The sequence below is a fragment of the Vicia villosa genome, linkage group LG3 (assembly GCF_029867415.1).
Source record: "Vicia villosa cultivar HV-30 ecotype Madison, WI linkage group LG3, Vvil1.0, whole genome shotgun sequence".
NCBI classification, from domain to species: domain Eukaryota; kingdom Viridiplantae; phylum Streptophyta; class Magnoliopsida; order Fabales; family Fabaceae; genus Vicia; species Vicia villosa.
This window is the reverse complement of record NC_081182.1, coordinates 214,650,966-214,672,125: the sequence shown is the minus strand read 5'-3', so window position 1 is coordinate 214,672,125 and position 21,160 is coordinate 214,650,966. Positions and strand designations below refer to the sequence as shown.

General features: G+C 34.2%; 4 protein-coding genes across 4 annotated transcripts; 2 read left to right on the top strand and 2 right to left on the bottom strand.

The window, feature by feature from the left end:
- Positions 1 to 19: 19 nt before the first annotated feature.
- Positions 20 to 1,543, bottom strand: LOC131593515 (uncharacterized). Its single transcript, XM_058866021.1, has 5 exons — positions 1,453 to 1,543; positions 1,347 to 1,368; positions 1,126 to 1,231; positions 377 to 484; positions 20 to 277 (listed from the first exon to the last, which is right to left on the bottom strand). The coding sequence occupies exons 1-5, from the start codon at positions 1,511 to 1,513 to the stop codon at positions 176 to 178; spliced, it is 399 nt and encodes a 132-aa protein (XP_058722004.1). The 5' UTR covers positions 1,514 to 1,543; the 3' UTR covers positions 20 to 175.
- Positions 1,544 to 3,129: 1,586 nt separating this feature from the next.
- On the top strand, positions 3,130 to 4,700 carry LOC131657356 (endoglucanase 9-like). Its single transcript, XM_058926767.1, has 5 exons — positions 3,130 to 3,396; positions 3,567 to 3,716; positions 3,794 to 3,905; positions 3,996 to 4,159; positions 4,248 to 4,700. Exons 1-5 carry the CDS (start codon positions 3,151 to 3,153, stop codon positions 4,572 to 4,574), a joined length of 999 nt encoding a protein of 332 aa, XP_058782750.1. The 5' UTR covers positions 3,130 to 3,150; the 3' UTR covers positions 4,575 to 4,700.
- Positions 4,701 to 4,748: 48 nt separating this feature from the next.
- Positions 4,749 to 6,299, bottom strand: LOC131657355 (uncharacterized). The gene is made up of 5 exons (XM_058926766.1): positions 6,221 to 6,299; positions 6,114 to 6,135; positions 5,897 to 6,002; positions 5,100 to 5,207; positions 4,749 to 5,000 (listed from the first exon to the last, which is right to left on the bottom strand). Exons 1-5 carry the CDS (start codon positions 6,279 to 6,281, stop codon positions 4,899 to 4,901), a joined length of 399 nt encoding a protein of 132 aa, XP_058782749.1. The 5' UTR covers positions 6,282 to 6,299; the 3' UTR covers positions 4,749 to 4,898.
- A 12,273-nt stretch (positions 6,300 to 18,572) lies between these two features.
- On the top strand, positions 18,573 to 19,712 carry LOC131659913 (F-box/kelch-repeat protein At3g23880-like). Its single transcript, XM_058929027.1, has one exon. The coding sequence runs from the start codon at positions 18,573 to 18,575 to the stop codon at positions 19,710 to 19,712; it is 1,140 nt and encodes a 379-aa protein (XP_058785010.1).
- The last annotated feature ends 1,448 nt before the right edge of the window (positions 19,713 to 21,160 follow it).

The window sequence follows — 21,160 nt, the reverse complement described above, 5'->3', positions numbered from 1 at the left end:
TCGATACAAAAAATGTAACTTTTAGTAATCTTAAATTTAATTGAACATGTTATATTCTCGTAATCTCTAATCACACTTTTCTTTAACAGTAAAGAAATGTTCTTTGTCTAATCTAGTTTCCACAAAGCAAGATCTTCGTTTTCTTAAACATGAAATAAAAACAAAAACGCTAGTGCTATATTTTGGAGAGCAGCAAAGCTAGCTCTTCATCAGGTACCTTAACTTCGACGTACGATCCCAACGATGCAGCAAGTCTCGCAGCTAATTGATGTTTACACTGAAAAACGTACACACACAACGCAGCGCAATGATAAGAATGCCTATAAAGAATTTTGAAATACGAAGAAATAAAAGGCAATAAAGTATAAGGCCTTACACATAGCTGTTCCCCTCTGTTGACAACATCATAGAAGAAAGAATAACATGCACAAAAGTTTTCTGCAAAACACAGATACTGGTCTTTTTTCCGCGATTCCCCTGTAACCTAAACAAATGAAGAATATACGTATATTAATTTAAATCAAAATCATCAACGATTCGTTACATTGTCATGAAACTTTGCTAATAATAGTCAGAATTTAAAAACCAGAAACAAAATAATATCTCTAAGCCAAGTATTAGATGCAACTAAAGAAGCACGGGTACGAACACGACACTGATAGACAAACACCAATAAAAATTTGAGAAAATGAAAGTTGAAAAAGTCAAAATTGATTTTGACATATTTTGATGTTCACAAGTAAAATTGATTTCAATTTCATCATAATGAATTTTGCACTATCAATTCATTCAAAATCAGACACACAATGAATTCAACCACATATGTGAAATGTCTGTGTCCGACACAAGCATATGTCAAACACCGACTGCAGACACGCCTTCAATCTGAAATGTCGGCTCACTTCATCATTCAAGTGTTTCAAAAAATGTGTATCCGTAACCGAAACTGAAACCAACACTAACACTTGTGATTACATTTAATTTATTCATTTTTTTCAAATTATTACCGGTGTCAACGTGTCAGTGTGGTGTTTCTGGTATCTGTGCTTCATAGAACAAAAAATCTATTGAATGTAAGTAAAAAAACAAAGGTAGATGCAAAGCAAGATAGGTTGAAAGTGAAACCTGAAAGATAAACCTTCCACTTGGTTCACCAGAAATCCTCTTAACACCTCTTTGATCAACTAATCTAGAAGCTCCCTCAAAGTTCTTACCAAACAAAAAATGTAAACTGAATTTTCACAAAAACATACAAATTTCAAACAAATAACAATAACAACAACAATCTATGCTATGAACTGAATGAAAGAAGAAAAAACAGTAAAAAATGGAAGCAATATACTTACATATAAAGTTGATCATCATTCACTGTGACATGAAAAACCAAAATTAGGGTTTGAAATTTTGGATTGAAAAATGAAAGTATATAAATACACATTAATGTGTTTATACCTGTGTGTGTAGATTCAATTTCCTTCCACACTTTTTCTGCTACTATATTACTTTCACTCATTCTCAAATTTTTCCAGTGACAACCAATAAAAAAAACTAATTGCAACAAAATTAAAATGGTTCATTTTCTAGAAAACCAAACCGGGTTCATAAACCGGTCCGAATTTTAAAAACCGGGCTGTAAAACCGGAAACCTCCAATGTTTTCAACCATAGCAGTTCGCATAGACCCATAGAGTGTGTTTTGTTCGGGATAGATGGAGGGGAGGAAATATTTCTAATTAAATGTGTTTAGTTCAAATTTTATGAGGGAAGGGGAGGGAATGGGAGCAAAATCTCTCTAATATACACTTTTTGCGTCCTCAAATCGGGGAGATTTGGAGGGAAGAGGAGGAAATATGAAGATTGATATTTTAAAATTTATTATAATTACTATAATATCCTCAATTTTATTTTAATATTTCAAAATTATTCATTTTCTTTTTTATTACTGCTCTCTTTGTGTGATTTTTCTCGATTACTTCTATCAACTTATTATAATTATTCTCCACCTTCAAATTATTTTAAAGTTTTTATCCTTAATATAAATCATAATCATTGTACTTTTTTGATTTTTTTATAACTCTTTTATGTTTATTTATATATATATATTTTTAACTTTGTTATGTATCCTATCATATTTTCTTTTATATCAAACTTTAAATATTTTATTTTAATTTTTTTATTTATTTTACTAAAACATTTAAACCGCTTATATTTAATAATAAATTATTTTATGTATTTGATGTGTTAAATAATTCATTACGATTTAAAAGTTATTATCAACATATAGTTTAATTTGTTTTTGAACATGGTATTCGAATTAAGTGAACTCAATTTTTTAACATTATATAGTAAATTATAACTTTTTTTAGTAACTCAATATTAGAAATTTTACCAACAAAAAAAATATGTATAAATTTTTCACATTTGAATATCATATTGTATCACTTATATGAGATAATAAGGATAAAAATGCAAATTATTAATAAAACTCCTCCCCTCCCCTCCTGAACCAAACATATTTTTAATTAAAATCCCTTTCTTCCCCTTCCCTCCCCTCGTTTGAACCAAACACCTATCTAATTAAAAAAATTCCCTCACTTCCCTTCCCCTTCCCTCCCCTCCATTAAAATCCCTCACCTCCTCTTCCCCTCATTTGAACCAAACAGACTCTTAGACATTCCTCTAAACTCCAATTCAGCACTAGATAGTGCCACAACCTTCTGTTTTTTTACTTCTCCATGTAACAAGATTATCACCAACAAAAGTAAAGTACCCGGACGTAGAACTCCTGTCGGACAAACTGCCTATCCAATCTGCATTTGTATAACTGATAAGTGTCAAAATATCGTTATTTTAAGTATATAATTATGACACTTATCGATTCTATTCTTTCTATTTTTATAATAAAATCCCAACTTTTGGGTAAATATATGCATACTTGAGTTTTGATTCATTTTATGTACCGTTGACCATTTTTCATTCGTTTTATAGGTATTGATGCATATCAAAGCCTTGAGTAATAAAGTGTCAAACACACAACTTCGATTACGCATTTTTTAGCAATAAATGGAAATTATGCAGAAGCTCGCTAAGCCAAACTGTAGCGCGCTAGGAGCTTCTGAAACAAAATAACTGTTGGGAAAGACCAGAAGATATGGATACTGCTAGAACTGTTTATTATGTATCTTCGAAGAATCCCGGTTCTGATGTCGCGGCTGAAACCGCTGCCGCGCTTGCTGCAGCTTCTATTGTTTTTAGAAAAGTTGATCCATCTTATTCTAAGCTTTTGTTGAGAACTTCACAGAAGGTTTATCAGTTTGCTTTGCAGTATCAAGGCTCGTACAGTAATTCACTCGGTTCCGCTGCTTGTCCATTTTATTGCTCGTATTCCGGATTCAAGGTAAACTTGTTTTCTAGTTAGTCGCAACTTTCAATAAGCCTATGTTGTTAGGTTGGACGTCAACATCAGGTCTCAAACCACCCTGACTCTCTGTGAGTTTCAGTGGTTATGACCACTTCGTCTACCGATTAAAAAAAAGTGTTATACTAATAAGTTTTACTTATTTTCAGGATGAACTATTATGGGGAGCGGCATGGCTTTTTCGAGCAACAAATGCGGTTTACTATTACAAATTGGTGAAATCTTTGGGAGCTGATGATCAACCTGATATCTTCAGCTGGGATAACAAATATGCTGGTGCACATGTTCTTCTTTCAAAGGTAAGTTTCTGATATGAGAAAAACAATTTCTTAGTCTCAACATTGTCTAACTTATTCAGTTTCTATTGTTACTGCAGAGAGCATTGTTGAATGGTGATAAGAACTTCGATCAATATAGACAAGAAACCGATAATTTCATGTGCAAGATCTTGCCTAACTCGCCCTCTTCAACTACACAATATACACAAGGTTCAAACAAACAATCGATCTTCTGAATCACAACTCGGTTATCGATTTTGATAACCACCGTCTTGATTACTAATATTCATGAATGTGCAGGAGGACTTATGTTCAAGTTACCTGAGAGAAATCTCCAATATGTGACAGCTATAACATTCTTGCTTACAACCTATTCAAAGTATATGTCAGCAACAAAGCACACATTTAACTGCGGCAACATTCTCGTCACTCCGAATACCATAAGATCCATAGCGAAAAGACAGGCAAGTCTTGTTCATTCAACCGTATATTGACTTCGATATTCTCTTCTCCAATTTGCTGATAAATTTTGTTTCGAATTTTGAATTTCAGGTAGACTATATATTAGGTGAAAATCCTCTAAGAATGTCGTATATGGTAGGGTACGGTCCATACTTTCCAAAGAGAATTCACCATAGAGGTTCGTCGTTGCCGTCACTATCAGTTCATCCACAAACCATAGGCTGTGATGGAGGTTTCAATCCATTTTTCCATTCAATGAGCCCTAACCCTAACATATTGGTTGGAGCCATAGTTGGAGGTCCGAACCAGAACGACGGATTTCCGGATGATCGCGGTGATTACAGCCATTTTGAACTGGCAACTTACATCAACGGTGCTATTGTTGGACCTTTAGCATACTTTTCTGGAAACAAGTAATGTTAGATTTGACTTCGATAGCAAAGCTAAAACGAATCCTTGCTATCGAAGTATAGATATTGTCACTCGTCTATACCCAACATAGGGATGTCGACCAACTCAAAAATCAGATGGTAGACTATGAAGTGATCAGTGTTAATTTTCAGTCTTCGATACAAAAAATGTAACTTCTAGTAATCTTAAATTTAATTGAACATGTTATATTCTCGTCATCTCTAATCACACTTTTCTTTAACAGTAAAGAAATGTTCTTTGTCTAATCTAGTTTCCACAAAGCAAGATCTTTGTTTTCTTAAACATGAAATAAAAACAAAAACGCTAGTGCTATATTTTGGAAAGCAGCAAAGCTAGATCGTCATCAGATACCTTAACTTCGACGTACGATCCCAACGATGCAGCAAGTCTCGCAGCTAATTGATGTTTACACTGAAAAACGCACACACACAACGCAGCGTAATGATAAGAATGCCTACAGCGGATTTTGAAATACGAAGAAATAAAAGACAAGAAAGTATAAGCCCTTACACATAGCTGTTCCCCTCTGTTGACAACATCATAGAAGAAAGAATAACATGCACAAAAGTTTTCTGCAAAACACAGATACTGGTCTTTTTTCCGCGATTCCCCTGTAACCTAAACAAATGAAGAATATACGTATATTAATTTAAATCAAAATCATCAATGATTCGTTACATTGTCATGAAAATTTGCTAAGCCAACAACATTAAGAATAGTAGTCAGATTTTAAAAACCAGAAACATAAAAAGAAGCTTGGGTACGAACACGACGACACTGATAGACAAACACCAACAAAAATTTGAGAAAATGAAAGTTGGAAACGTCAAAATTGATTTTGACATATTTTGATGTTCACAAGTAAAATTGATTTTCCCTCTGGAACATATTCTAACATGAAGTTACTATTTGAAACTTTTGCCTCTAGAATTGAATTGGAACCTCAAACTTTGCACTATCAATTCATTCAAAATCAAACACACAATGAATTCAACCACATATGCGAAATGTCGGTGTCCGACACAAGCATCTGGCAAACACCGACTGCAGACATGCCTTCAATCTGAAATGTCGGCTCGCTTCATCATTCAAATGTTTTAAAAATGTGTGTCCGAAACCAAAACCTAAACCTAAACCAACACCAACACTTGTGATTACATTTAATTTATTCATTTTTTTCAAATTATTACCAGTGTCAACGTGTCAGTGTGGTGTTTCTGGTGTCCGTACTTTATAGAACAAAAATCTATTGAAAGTAAGTAAAGAAACAAAGGTAGATGCAAAGCAAGATAGGTTGAAAGTGAAACCTGAAAGATAAACCTTCCACTTGGTTCACCTGAAATCCTCTTAACACCTCTTTGATCAACTAATCTAGAAGCTCCCTCAAAGTTCTTACCAAACAAAAAATGTAAACTGTATTTTCACAAAAACATACAAATTTCAAACACAATAACAACAACAACAACAATCTATGCTATGAACTGAAACAAGAAAAAACAGTAAAATGGAAGGGAATATACTTACATATAAAGTTGATCATCATTCACTGTCAATTGAAATAAAACCAAAATTAGGGTTTCAAATTTTGGATTGAAAAATGAAAGTATATAAATACACATTAATGTTTATACCTCTGTGTGTAGATTCAATTTCCTTCCACACTTTTTCTGCTACTAAATTACATTCACTCATTCTCAATTTTCCACTCACTACCCCCTTCAACAAACAAAAAAAAAATAATAATAAAACTAATTGCAACAAAATTAAAATGGTTCATTTTCTAGAAAACCAGACCGGTTTCATAAATAAACCGATCCGAATTTTAAAAACCGGGCTATAAAACCGAAAACCTCCGATGTTTTCAACCATAGCAGTTCGCATAGACCCTTAGAGTGTGTTTGGTTCGAGTTAGATGGGAGGGGAGGAGAAAAAATATTTTAAATTAAATGTGTTTGATTCAAATTTTACGAGCGTTGGAGAGTAAAATTCCTCCAAAACATAGTTTTTGCGTTCCCAAATCGGGGGATTTGGAGGAGATGGAAGAGAATTTGAACATTGATATTTTAAAATTTATTATAATTACTATAATATCCTCAGTTTTATTTTAATATTTCAAAATTATTCATTTTCTTTTGTATTACTGATCTCTTCTGTGTGATTTTTCTCGTTTCTATCAACTTATTATAATTATTATTCACCTTTAAATTATTTTAAAATTTTTGTACTTAATATAAATCATAATTTATAATCATTGTAATTTTTTGATTTTTTTATAACTCTTTTATGTTTATTTATATTTTTTTCTAATTTTGTTATGTATTCTATCATATTTTTTTTTATATCAAACTTTAAATATTTCATTTTAATTTTTTTATTTATTTTATTAAAATATTTGAACCGTTTATATTTATTAATAAATTATTTTATGTATTTGATATGTTAAATAATTCATTATAATTTAAAAGTTGTTATCAACATATAGTTTAATTTGTTTTTGAACATGTTATTCGAATTAAGTGAACTCAATTTTTTAATATTATATAGTAAATTATAATTTTTTAGTCACTCAATATTAAAAATTTTACTAATAAAAAAATATGTATAAATTTTTCACATTTGAATATCATATTGTTTCACTTATATGAGATAATAAGGATAAAAATGTAAATTATTAATAAAACTTCTCCCCTCTCCCTCCTGAACCAAACATATTTTTAATCAAAATCCCTCCATTCTCCTTCCCTTCCCTCGTTTGAACCAAACACCTATCTAATTAAAAAAATCCCCTCAAAATTTTCCGATTACTGAAAAGAAGCAAAGCAACGTCTTGTTTTGTGTTGTATCTTGTTTTCAAATGGCAAAATACCCTTTTTCGTCCCTTAACTTTATCTCGGGGTCCATTTTGGTTCCTTAATTTTTAAAACGTTCAAATAGATCCCTTATCTATTAAAAAGGTGTCACGTTTATCCTTCCGTTTGCTTCCGTTAGCAATGTTCTGTTTTTCTTATCCACGTGGCTGATATGAAGGATGATGTGGCATAGGCTCATCATCAAGTTCAGAAAAATTCAAAAAATTGCTTTCACCAAGGTTTAAACCTTGGTCACAAGGGTTGCAAACATATTACCTTACCACTTGTCCACTTCATTTTTTCTGATAAAATTTACACATTAAATATAATTATTGTAATCTTAATTTAACATAACCAATAACAAACCCAGAAATCCAAAAGCCCAGAAACGCTTAAATGTTCATCATCTTCCCATAAACCCTAAAGGTTTGACGCCGGCAAAGTCAGAATTCGCGGTGGACCCTGAAGGTTGGACCCTGAAACACATCACATATTCATCACTCAAAATCAAACTTCTCACAAATTACACAATACTCATACCTCACCCTCTCAGAATCAATACTCGGCAACCCATCCACAAAAACAACATCCAACTAACAGTAACAACACAAACAATTCATTACGTACCAGAAGAGGAAGGTAAAAGGAAATTTGAATGAAAACCATAAAGCAACATACCTTTTTTCGTGCGCATCTCTTTTAACTTCTGAAACTTGTAACATTCAAACCATTGTGAATAAGGGTCGATTTTGATTTAATTTGGGGGTTAAGGGCTTGATGCATAAATTTCTTGATTCGTATGTTTCTTGTGTGAACTGTGTTTGTTTTGTTCATGATTGAATGAGAGAAACGCAGAGAGGTGCGAGAACGAAAGAGAGAAGCGAGGTACCGAGACGAATCGAGGCGGAAACGAATCGATGATAGCGAGAGCGAGAACATGAGAGAAGAGATGAAAGGAAAGCCATGAGAGCACACGTTATTGTTGTTGTTCATCCATGGAGATTCTGAGAAACCAAGCAAATAGATGGAATTCCTTTTTGTTTTTGTTTTTATGCGCTGAAGAACAGAAAAAAAGAGCCATAGATGGAATTCCTTTTTGTTACTGTTTGGATTGATTTAGGTCATGGAACATATTAGTTTAGTGATGCATGTGGGTTTCTGGAAAATGAAAACGATGAAGATGAAAATGGAGGTTGTCTGTCTCCTTCAAAAGAACCATAAAATTCATGTTAAAATAAAAATTAGTAATTATTAATCAACAAAAGTCATATGGCTCAGTGGTAGACATATTAGTTTAGTGATGCATGTGGCCTTGGTTCGAAACTTGGCTAAAGGTGCAATTTTAAAAAATTTTATGGATTTTTGATAACCTTTATGACAAACAAATACCACCTCAGATGCCACGCGTATTAAAATAAGCCATGTCAGATGCCACACATGCAAAAATAAACGCCGTTTGTGAGAATTGGATGGAAAGGACTTAAGTGACGTTGTTTGAAGACATAAAGGACGACATTGGTCTTTTTAAAAATTAAGGGACCAAATTGAACCCCGAGATAAAGTTAAGGGACGAAAAGGGGTATTTTGCCTTTTCAAATATTCCAATGTCTTTTATTCCATTAAAATTGAATGGGTTGAAGTATATAATGATAGCACTCAGCAGTACCAAGCTTTCCAATTTCTACCTCTTGTATTTTGATATTAATAACAGTAAACTAGTTTTCCATTGCATCCTATTATATTGGTTAAAGTGAATTATCTATGATATTTAAAATAGGAAATCATGTATACAAATTTTTAATTTAATTTAGATTTGAAATTATATATTTGATTTTGCCATAAAAAATTTTAGCTGATTTGTTTTGATTTTGATATGATATGTTTGATTTGTTATATATATATTTTTAATTTGATTTATTTATATATATGAATTTATAATAAAAATTAATTATAGTATTTAATTTGTTATAGATAGAAATAAGAATCAAATATATAAAATAGGTTCAAACAATGTTTATAATAAGGTTTTAGAAATAAAGGGTAAAAGTGGAATAAAAAATTATAATTCTTTCTGCTCCGTCTGATATCCAAACAATGGAATCAAATATTAGTTCCGCTCCGTCGTAAAATATCCAAACAATGGAATGAAGTTTATGTTTTGTTTCGTTCCATTCCGCTCCATTGTAGTCCGCTCCGCTCCGTTAGTTTTAAATTATCCAAACATAGCCTTAGACATTCCTCTAAACTCCACTTCAACACTAGATAGAGTCATAACCTTCTGTTTTTTTTACTTCTCCATGTAACAAGATTATCACCAACAAAAGTAAAGTACTCGAACGTAGAACTCCTATCGGACAAACTGCCTATCCAATCTGCATTTGTATAAATAATAAGTGTCAAAATATCGTTATTTTAAGTATATAATTATGACACTTATCGATTCAATACTTTATGTTTTTATAATAAAATCCCAACTTTTTGGCAAATATGTGCATACTTGAATTTTGATTCATTTTATGTACCGTTGACCGTTTTTCATTTGTTTTATAGGTATTGATGCATATCGAAAAGTGTCAAACACACGACTTCGATTACGCAGTTTTTTAGCAATAAATGGAAATTGTGCAGAAGCTCGCTAAGCCAAGCTGTAGCGCGCTAGGAGCTTCTGAAACAGAGAAGAGCATATTTCCTGAGCTCGCTTGGCTAGGATCTCGCTAAGCCATCTCAGCTCACTTAACCAAGCCACTGTACCAAATATTTTTGACAGATCGCTGAGCCAGCTTGCAGAAATTTTTCTTTATATTCTTTCATTTGTAACATTTCTAGTTTATGGGATTTTGGAGATTTTTGCTCCCAAACTTCATCACTCTCCTTTTTAGGATAGATTAGGTTAGAAAATAACTATGGAGATTGCATTTGGATGATTTAAGGTGGATTAATCGTCGAACAGAGTTGACAAATTGAGAAATTTTCTGTTCATTTCTCTTCCTCTTTGTGTTTTCTCTTATAGTTGGGTTTTGTGTATGTGTTTACTTTGAACTCATGTATATTTTTTGTCCATGGCGTTATATTTAATCGGTTTTACAAATCTGTGTGATTGTTGTCCTGAATTTTTGCTTTGTGCTTTGGGTTTGACTTGTTTTAGAGATAAACTTCTTGAATCCTTATCTAGGATGATTATCTTTTAGTTTCTGAACTCTAGAGATATATTTAGAGCTAACAATCACTTGTGTATTCGTCCTTAATGCTTTTGTGTCTGAGTGATGCGCGAGAGATTGTCGACGCGAGAATACGGATATTCTCGCAACTTTGTGTTAGAGATGACATTGGTTGTGATTTTATCTCATAAGTGCTTCAGAGATGAACACTGATGTAAGAGATACGTGATGACATTGACGAGTAACGTAGGTTGGGTATAACTAGTGGATAAGTTTAAGTTTGTGATAAGTAGATTATATGCATAGCTTGATAAGTCTTTTCTTTCCGAAGAATGAATTCTTTTGTGTTGATATTTACTTTTCTGTTTTTAAACTCTTTACCCATTCAACCCGAGTTCGAAACCATGGAAATTGTTGAATGACATTCTACCACCATTCTTTATGGACACGATAATTTCCGGATAAATATTTCCAAAACCTTTGTTTCTTGCCCTATACAACTTCAACAATAACCTCCCACATTAATGTGGTTATTTTTGTAGGACATAAGCCCTCTAGCAGTAGCATACTTTAGGTATCAGATTATTCTTATTATTGCATCCATATGGGCTTCACTTGGATTTTTACATGCGTTGACCGCATATGCTATATCAAGATGAGTATGTAACATATATATTAACTCTCCTATCGATTTCTGGTATTGTTCTTTATTTGTGGGTAGTGGGTCATTATTTTCTCCAAATTTATGGTTTTTAATGATTGAAGTATCAATTGGCTTACAATAAAGCATTCCAACTTCATATAATAAATACAATATGTAATTTCTTTGGGAAATAAATATACCTTCATTTGATCTAGCCACTTCTATTCCAAGAAAGTATTTTAGTCCTCTAAGGTTCTTTATTTCAAATTCATTTTCGAGTTGCCTCTGAATTTTGGAGATCTCCTCTATATCATTACATGTAATAATCATATCATCAACATAGATTATTAATTATAATTCCTCATGTACTCTTGTTGGAACATGGCTGGAGGAAATTTTGTCTGCAAAGGCCTTTAGTGGTTCAGAGAGTCTCTTAGTGTTAACATAATTAGTAATTGGGTACTTTGAACCCTTTTCTTTCAAGGTCTGGTGAATAGCAGTCTAGGGCTTTACCTCTATTATGCATGTAAGGTAATTGATAATTTGTAGTTGTATCTGAACTATCATTATAAAGTGGTTTCTCGGGTGACCAGATGTCTCATTTGTAGAACATTTTCTCCAGTCTTTATGATTTGGCCTAGTTCGACATTGTGCCTGCTCGGGCCCAGTCCGAAATAGGAGTTCTCAATTTGTTGTGTCTAGTCAAGAGGCGATGACTTAGACAAATTGCAGAAGTCGAATAGGGCCAAGATGTGCGTCAGACTATTTCGGTGCCAGCAAGGGAGGCTTCTTGCGCGAGGATGGGCGCACGAGGACAAAATTCCTGTGGGTTTTTGTGATCCTATGTTTGTATCATCAGATGTTGAGTGATGAGGACAAGACACGGTCGTCGCGCGAGGAGATGTTGGGATTACGCGCCACATGTCACTGCCATTGATGCGTAAAATGGCCTAGCGGCTTAGGAGCATGGTTTTGAGGCAAAGGAATGATGACACGTCATTTTGTTGTTTCGTTTATCTGTGCTTTGGCATGTTTCCCCATTTGCCTCTATAAATACCCTAAGCTCACTTGCTCATTTACACTTTTCTGCTCCCAAGTCACCACAAGAAGCTTCCGCGACTTTATCGATTTCATCACCGTGAATAGCAACTACCACCACCACTTCCCCTGGACTCTAACCACTTCACGCTGTCGTCCTATTCTGGTAAGCTTTCACCACTCGTATCCTTGATTTCAAGTTTTTTTCTCATTTAGCCTAGGAAATCTAGGGTTTAATGGTTTACATTTGTAATTTCTTGAATGATTCTTGAGTTTCAAGCGTTCTGCTTTTGGAATGCGTATGGAGATTGTGAATCTGGGCACTTGCATGTCTGTGGTCTCCATGAGTCCCCAGGACATTCATAGGTTAGAGTCAATAGATTTTTTAGGGTTGTGAATCTGGGTATTCTTACCCTCGTAATCTTCACATATCCTTGAAAAATTCATAAAATAATGCTCGGGGCCTCCGTAGGTCCTCGGAACATTCATAAATTCGTGAAGAACTTTGCGTGCATAGAGGCTTTATCCCCGATGCCTCCATACGGTAGAGTGAGTGTTGTCCTGTTGGACTTTATGGGTTGGTTCGCATATCCTCTCCGCCCCCACGAGTTCATTACAAATTTATGATCTTAAGCATTGGCGATGTTTCGTTCGTGTTTCACGATTTTATTGTTGAGCGATATTTTACCCGGCCAATAGCTGAATACAATTTGTGAATTGTCGAGGGGTTTGGTTGGGAAATAAGCAAGACCGATTTGAATGCCTATTATACCGAAACCTTAAACTTTAGCTTTAAACTAACCCCGAGTAGTTTATTTAGCAGTCGACACCGACTTAAACACAAACAACGTAAAGAAACGATGAATATAAGTGAATGATTTCGAATATTTGAAAAAGTTAGATGCTTTATTGTTAGGATTGAAGAATTCACCAACTAAGTTAGGTGACCCTCACCCAGTTATTTAATTCAAAGGATGTGTATCTTACGAATAATAACAAAATAAACCGTTGTCAATTGGTTAAGAAGTATCTAGTATTGAACTTGGTAGGACGGGCTACGGTCTGATCCCCCACAACTTGCAATTGGTTAAGAAGAGTTTACCACAAATATGTGCCAGAAACCCCATGCTAATAAGGATCATAATCGCTAACCAGCTACTCTACTATGTGTGTGTAAAGATAAAGGGCTTAATGTGATAGCGCTCGAATGAAAACGGGCGAACCTTAGCGAAAAGAACTAGGTTGAGCTACAATAGCATGATTCGAAATGGTTTGCATAAGTGGAGTTTTTTAGTGTCTTTACCATGACTTTAGTGTTGGAGTTGAGCTTTTATCATTCTAACAAAAATACATTGCAACCGCATACAATTCGATGTTGTGTTATGTATTTGCATTTAACTCATATTTTATAAATTGTCATATTGATTATTTGCTTGAGGACAAGCAAAGGTTCAAGTATAGGGGAGTTTGATAACACAAAAATGTATTGTTTATTTGACTCAAGTTTATTTTATAAATTGTCATATTGATTATTTGCTCGAGGACAAGTAAAGGTTCAAGTGTAGGGGAGATTTACATTAACTAATTTACCGCTTTTATTCATTATATTGCTTTACTTTGGTATTTTTACTATGTTTTCATGTACTTACTTTTATCCAAGCTTGCATGAGAAACGAGGAAGAAATGGCAAAGGATTAAATTGAAAATCACAAAACAGCAGAAAGTAGCAAAAAACTTCATATCAGAAGACTGTGACGTTCGTCATAGCTAATTGACGGTCAGTACATGTCAAAACATGTGTGCCCCTCAGCACATATGATGTTACGCCCGATTTAAGTGGCCCCTCGGTACACACTCTGTTACGAATGACACAACTCTATATCAGTAACTTAAATATGAGGCTTTTCCCACGTCTGCAACCAACGAAGCCCAATTCCTATATTTTCTCCAACTTCCCACTACTTGCACTTCCTCCAACTACCCATTATCTCCACTACTTCTAAAAAGATTTGAAAGTAACTCCCACTTCCATTCACTATAAAAAGGACTGAGAATTCACATTTTCAACATCTAAGTTTTATGCGCGGAAGCGATGTTCATAGTTTTAGGCATAAATTATCACTTTGTAAAAGTGACAGTTTCTCACACCGAGAACTGCCATACCATTAGTTTTAGGCTTACAATTTATGTACTCTTGGATCACAATCTTGTCGACATTATTTCAAAGCTTTATTCAAGTTTCAAGATTTGTTTCGTTCGTAATTTTATTCAAGTTTATTTTGTCTGCTTTTCTTCCAGGTTTATTTATTTGCAATTATTTTAGTTTCTTGTTCTTATAATATTAATTTATCATTAAAAATCTAAATATGCACATGTTCATGGTTAATAATTATAATTTCATGTTTATTTTTTTAGTATGTCTGGCTAAATCAATTAGTAATGGTATGTAAGTTTTATAACCTATGGAATTCGGTAATAGTTCGGCTTAATCTCTATAATAAAATACCTTTTTAGTTTAAGATTTCTATGTTGAATTTAACTATCCTTGTCACGAGAGTGAAAGGATATTTAACACGGTTTTGCCACGAGAATGGAAAACTAATTAAGGCTAGAACTCGAATGCGAAAGCATGGGGATCGATCCAGATAGTAGTAAATCGAACATTAGTTTTTAAATACACGAGAGTGCTTTAAGAATATAATTAGTTTCAATTTGTTTTCAAAAGGTATTATTGGATTTAAAGGGCATCCACTAGGTCTAGTAATATAACATGTTCTATGGACATGAGAGTGCTAGATAAAGGTTTTTAAATAAATAATCTCTATTGAAAGATATTTTTATAATTACAAACTTTGCCAAATGATTTATTGAATTCCCGAAGTCCAACTATTACATACTAGTATCTATATTTATCTTAATCTTTATTTTATTTTATTTTGATTTTAGTTATTAGTTTCCCTTAATCAATCATTCATTAGCCTTAGCTTTACAAAGTGACAATAGATCACCGTAGGTTGACATTGGTCTTTGTGGGTTCGAAAATCTTTTATATTACTTTGATATTTCTGTGCGCTTGCGGACGCATCACTTGGTTACTTTGTCATCGTGGCGTATGTATATCTTTTGTTTTAGAGATGTTTTTCGAAGGTATGCTTCTGATCGGATCTCCTCGACTAGATTGAGTTTTCTGTGGAGGGCGTCGTCATTCAGCTCCACGTCGATAGGACATTCTGTTTTTCTAGAAGGCTCCCTGATCTCTACTAGGATTACCGCCTCTGTCCCATAGGTCAGATGGAAAGGGGTTTCTCCAATTGTGGAGTGCGGCATTTTTCGGTAGGCCCAGAGCATGTTGTGCATCTCCTCGATCCATCTTTTCTTCGTCTCACCCAATCTTCGTTTTAGACCTCCTAGGATTACCCTATTGAACTCCTCGACATATTGAGAAGGGATATGGAAAATCCTCTTCGGTATAACCTATTATCTAGAAATACGTAGGAGCAAGATTTTCGATTGATCATGTTCGCCTATTTACGGTCGGCTGGTAATGTCCCCGTGGATAGATAGTTGTACACTGTGGACATCCAGCAATCGTCATTGCCTATTACATTCACGTAAAGGGTGGGGGTAGTTTTTTGATGCTAGGTTGGGACATTATCTCTTGGATCACCGATTTATTCCCGCCTTTCTTCTTGGTGTTCGCGAGTTTAGAAAGAATATATGCTCGGATATTATGCTTGCAGGGTACATGCTTCACTTCAGTGGATTTGAATTTGGCCATTGGTTGTCAGACTAGAACGAGATACTCAGCCAGATTATCGTTTTTGGAACGTTATTCGCCTAGCACCTGGGAGACGACAAGCTGAGAGTCAATGTATATTTTTACTTCTTAGACCCCTAGGTCATCAGCCAAGCGAAGTCGTGAGAGAAGGATTCGTAATCGGCTTGGTTATTCGAGGTGAGGAAGATTAAAATGAGGGAAACTTAGACTAGGATTCCCTCATCATTTTCCAAGATGATCCCCGCGCCGCTTCCTATCGAATTAGACGCTTCGTTGACGAATATTGTCCACTTATGTGTCTCGCTTCTTGAGGGTTTGGACGTTGTCATTTCAGCAATGAAATCCTTTATCACATAGGCTTTGAGGGAGGTTTTACTCTCATACTAGATGCTCGTTTATGGTGCCAAAGATCTTTTAGTTTATGGCGCCCGACACCACGCGGTAGTAGAGGTGAGCATTTGCTTTCTCAAGATGCTCATTTGGGTATGCCGATCCATCACGTGTCTCGATGTTCGGGGGGTTTTCCCGACCTCTAGGTAGCGGTATGTCCATGAAATCCCGTGAGAGTGGTCCACGGGGGATATCTTCGTCACTTGTTCCCCGAGGAGGGTATTGATCATTCCTTGTTTGGTCATTCCGTCGACAGGGAGGCGACCGACGGGTTCTTGGTGTTTATCCAAACATGCTCTTTTTGGGCCCCAAGGTATGTCGTCCCTTTGGGGGAGGCGTCCGACCAAGATTTTTAGATGGCTTTGGTTGATTCTTTTCTAGCTTTGGGTCTTTTCTTTGTCGTCGAGGGGATGGTTTATGAGATTCATAACAATGATACCCTCAAGATGCGGAGGGAAAGTAGCAAGCTTGCTTTAGGGCTTCGACCCTTTAATTCTGCTGGTGAATCAACACATTGGTCTAATTCAGCATCGCGAACACAGTCACATTATTTGGGTTAGCTCCTGGGGGTTCCTGGACAGGTTGGAACCTCACCGGCGAGTCCACAGAGGGATTTTCCGGGTTTGCGTGAGATTTTCTCTTTTCTCGATACGAAACGTCATAATCGTTGGATGACGATGAAGCAGTCAGTACCTCCTGAACGATGACCACCACATCTTCCCGTCAAACGTTTCCTACAACGGTACCGTCATCGATGATAGTAGTGATTTGTTCAAAACTTTTGGGGGCTCTGTCCTTGCCGTTGAATTCAGTCATGGTTGATATGGTTTATTTTTTGTCTTTGTTATTGTTGATGAAAAATAGGGAAACCATAAAAATTCTTACATACACCGCCATTGATCGTACCTAGATCAGAGATGACGGTCCAAAGGTCCACTTGCTCAAAAGAATGGGGGTTGTATTTACAATACACTATAATGCTTAAGTTAGTAAGAGTGTGAGACACAATTGAATTCATGTGATAATGAATATACCTGACTCTTCTATAGAGAGAGTATTTATAGCCTTTATTGCTGGGTCAAAGACCTCCTTATTGGGATGGTCGCCCATGCCCATTAGGGATGGTTGCCACGATTTCACCTAGTAGTGGCGTGGGCAACATGTGCCCACGATCATGGTCAAGTCAGTTAGTGAGACTTGCAGAAAGAGTGAAGACCGCATCTCCTTTATAATCGTAGCGTTTATGGAATATAGGAGCACGCGAGTCAAGCGAGCATCCTCAGGAGGAGATGTCCTCGTGAGGAATGACTGGTCCTCGGAGAAGGAGGAACTGGTCCTTAGATGACCAGATGTCTCATTTGTGGGCCATTTGCTTAAGTCTTTACGTTTGGGCCTAGTTCGACGTTGGGCCTACTCGGGTCCAGTCCAGATCATATATATGAAAGAAATATATTTATTTATAGAAAAATATAAATACATGTAATTTTATAAGAAATATATATTTCTTCTAAAAATAATTATAGAAAACATCTATTTCTTCTAAAAATATATATTTCTTCTAAAAATAATTATAGAAAAATATATATTTCTTCTTTATATAAGAAATATATATTTCTTCTTTATATAAGAAATGGTGAATTCTTATCTACCCAACTCAAAAAGTTGGGTAAGGTTACCTCCTTTGTAAAATGATTTAAAAACAACCAGCATTTATAGTATTTTAATAAATAATTAAATGTGTTAAATGAAATGGAATCATGTGATTGGTTGAAGGTAGACTACCCAACTTTTTTATGATGGGTAGAGAAGTTGTCCCCATAAGAAATATATATATTTATAGAAAAAATATATTTTTTTCTTTATATATATTTCTTCTATAAATAAATATTTTTCTATAAATAAATATTTTCTATAAATAAATATATTTTTCACATAAGAAGAAATATATGTATTTATAGAAGAAATATATATATATATATATATATATATATATATATATATATATATATTTTATATATATTTCTTCTATAAATAAATATTTTTCTATAAATAAAATTATATATTCCTTCTATAAATACATATATTTCAGCTCCAATGTTTTGTGTGTGTTAAGTCTTCCATTTCACAATGGTTTCATTTAGTGAGGTCAATACTTCAATTGATGATATTTCGTCTTACTCTCTAATTGAGATTTCTTCTTCTTCCTCCAATGATCACGATGATTTACTTCTTCCACTACCTACTCTCCCAAACGAACTCCTTGAAGAGATCTTTTGTAGACTTCCAATAAAACTTCTCCTTCAACTCCGTTGTCTTAGCAAGTCCTTAAATTCATTAATCTCAGATCTCAAATTTACAAAAAAACACCTTCAGATGTCAACCAAAAACCACCACCTCATAGTAACCACCAAAGGTGAGTCCTACGTAAGATCTTACCCGATTCAAACCATTTTAAAATTTATCACTATCAACGCCAACATACATAACTTTCCTCTCAATGAAAAAGACTTTCATATTGTCGGCTCTTGCGATGGAATACTTTGTCTGGTTGTCAATCTATTCTCTATTATGTTGTGGAACCCTTCCATTAAAAAATTCAAATTGTTACCTCCTGTAAGAAGTCCATTTCAGAGTGGTAGTAGTGCTAATGTTGCATATGGTTTTGGATATGATACTTTAATTGAAAGTTATAAGGTGGTGGTTGTTTTTATCGATGCTAGTGGTAATAAATCTAAAATAAAAGTTCATGTTTTGGGTACTGATTTTTGGAGAGTGGTTGAAAGGGATATACCAGTACCGGTGGATGGAACGTTGAATTTTGTAAGTGGCACACTTAATTGGTTTGAAGATAAGGATTATAATATTGTTTCTTTTAATTTGGTAAATGAAACATATCAAATATTTATGCAGCCTGGTTATGGAATAGAAAATGTGGTTAGTGTGAATTTGGGTGTATTGAGGGATTGCTTGTGTATATTCGCCAACACACGTGATTTTTTTGATGTTTGGCAAATGAAGCAGATTGGAAATGAAGAGTCTTGGTCTAAATTGTGTCGAGTTCCGTTTTGTTCATATTTTTCCTCTATAAAGGAAATATGGATTTCTGATGATGACCAGGTGTTTTTGGTATATACAAAATTGTTGAGAAAGAATGTGGTTGTTTTCGATATCAATAGTAATATTTTTAAGATTCCTAAGATTCAAAAGATCGATAGTTCGATTGAACCTAAAATTTATGTTGAGAGTTTGATATCACCTTGTTTTTAACTTTAAGGGATAAGGGATATGAAGTTCATTTTTGTAAATTGATCATTAGTGTAATCATGTAATAACAATTTATCTTCTTTAAATATTGAAATCTAGATAATATTGGTAGTTATTTTATGGATCATTGTTAATTAATAATTGAGTGAATTTGTTATTTGTTAAATTTTCTATGTTATTCTCATTTATTAGATGGTTGGAGTTGTTTGTTTTTTCACCCTGCAATACTTTTTACATAGTTCACAGAAATAAATTGCATTAAATATTTTAATTCTCTAAAATTAAAATCATGATTTAGCTATTAAAAAAAATTAATGGTATACTTGTTAAAATATCTGCTATATGTTGTACAAATTTTATTAAGTTTGCTTCAAATTTTGCACACCATACATTATGACCTAGAAAAATCAAATCGTAAAATGAATTTAGTATATAACAAGAGTTTCAAAAGTTCTAATAAACACACAAAAAATTGAAAAACGCATGCAAGTCTAAAAACAACCACTCGGAATTAATGTGAACCCATTATGTTTTTTTCCCCTATATGCAATTATGCTATATCCTTATTTTTTTATATGAGAGATAACAACTTGCTACCATCCAAAATGTTTAAAAAAGAAGAGAAGAACCAAAAAAGTGGGAGGAGTACCAAGACTAGAGCCTCTATAGAGATTTACAAATCTAAAATTAGGATAGCCAATGTAAAAGCTCCTATTGGACAAAGGATCCTTAGGCGAGGGTGAGCATAGTCCTAGGCGTGATGGGGTGTGTTAAGAGTTTCACATAGGATAATATATGGCATGAACATGTTCTTATAAGTAGGAACAATCCTCATCCTACAAGCTGGTTTTGTAGGGATGAGTTAGGCCAAAACATATTTCTTAACATGATGTCAGAATCTCGTTTAAGGTCCGGTGGGTCACTTTCTATGGTTTCCGCTATCGGGTTACCCACCATTTATTTCCATGCTCCAGTTGTCTAGTCCTGGACGTGAGGGGGTGTGTTAAGAGTTCTACATCGGACAATATATAGACTGAACATGTAAGATTCAGTGGGTCACTTTCTATTGTTTGCGTTATCGGGCCACCCACCATTTATTTTCACGCTCCAGTTGTCTATTCCTAGGCGTGAGGGAGTGTGTTAAGAGTCTCACATCAGACAATATATGGCTTAAATATGTCCTAATAAGTTAGGGTAATCCTCACCTTACAAACCAATTTTGTATGGATGAGTTAGGTCAAACCAAGTTTCTTAACATATATGTTTAATTATAGTTAAATAATTTCATAATATAAAATTATTATTTATTTCAATATTTTTTACTATAATTTTTAACATTTGTCACACTTTGTTTTTAACCTCAATTTTAAAATGTCAAAACATCAACAAATTGGGATTCTCTCCATTTTCTAAAGGAAGTGAAGTCTGAAGAGCACTATATTAAAATTTTG

Coding starts and splice junctions, on each gene's coding strand:
- LOC131593515 (XM_058866021.1), bottom strand. CDS start 1,513: ATGAGTGAAAGTAATATAGTAGCAGAAAAAGTGTGGAAGGAAATTGAA. Junction 1,232..1,346: donor AATGATGATCAACTTTATAT/GTAAGTATATTG, acceptor GTGAAAATTCAG/TTTACATTTTTTGTTTGGTA. Junction 485..1,125: donor GTGGAAGGTTTATCTTTCAG/GTTTCACTTTCA, acceptor TCATTTGTTTAG/GTTACAGGGGAATCGCGGAA.
- LOC131657356 (XM_058926767.1), top strand. CDS start 3,151: ATGGATACTGCTAGAACTGTTTATTATGTATCTTCGAAGAATCCCGGT. Junction 3,717..3,793: donor CACATGTTCTTCTTTCAAAG/GTAAGTTTCTGA, acceptor TTGTTACTGCAG/AGAGCATTGTTGAATGGTGA. Junction 3,906..3,995: donor AACTACACAATATACACAAG/GTTCAAACAAAC, acceptor ATGAATGTGCAG/GAGGACTTATGTTCAAGTTA.
- LOC131657355 (XM_058926766.1), bottom strand. CDS start 6,281: ATGAGTGAATGTAATTTAGTAGCAGAAAAAGTGTGGAAGGAAATTGAA. Junction 6,003..6,113: donor AATGATGATCAACTTTATAT/GTAAGTATATTC, acceptor GTGAAAATACAG/TTTACATTTTTTGTTTGGTA. Junction 5,001..5,099: donor ACAGAGGGGAACAGCTATGT/GTAAGGGCTTAT, acceptor TGCGTTTTTCAG/TGTAAACATCAATTAGCTGC.
- LOC131659913 (XM_058929027.1), top strand. CDS start 18,573: ATGGTTTCATTTAGTGAGGTCAATACTTCAATTGATGATATTTCGTCT.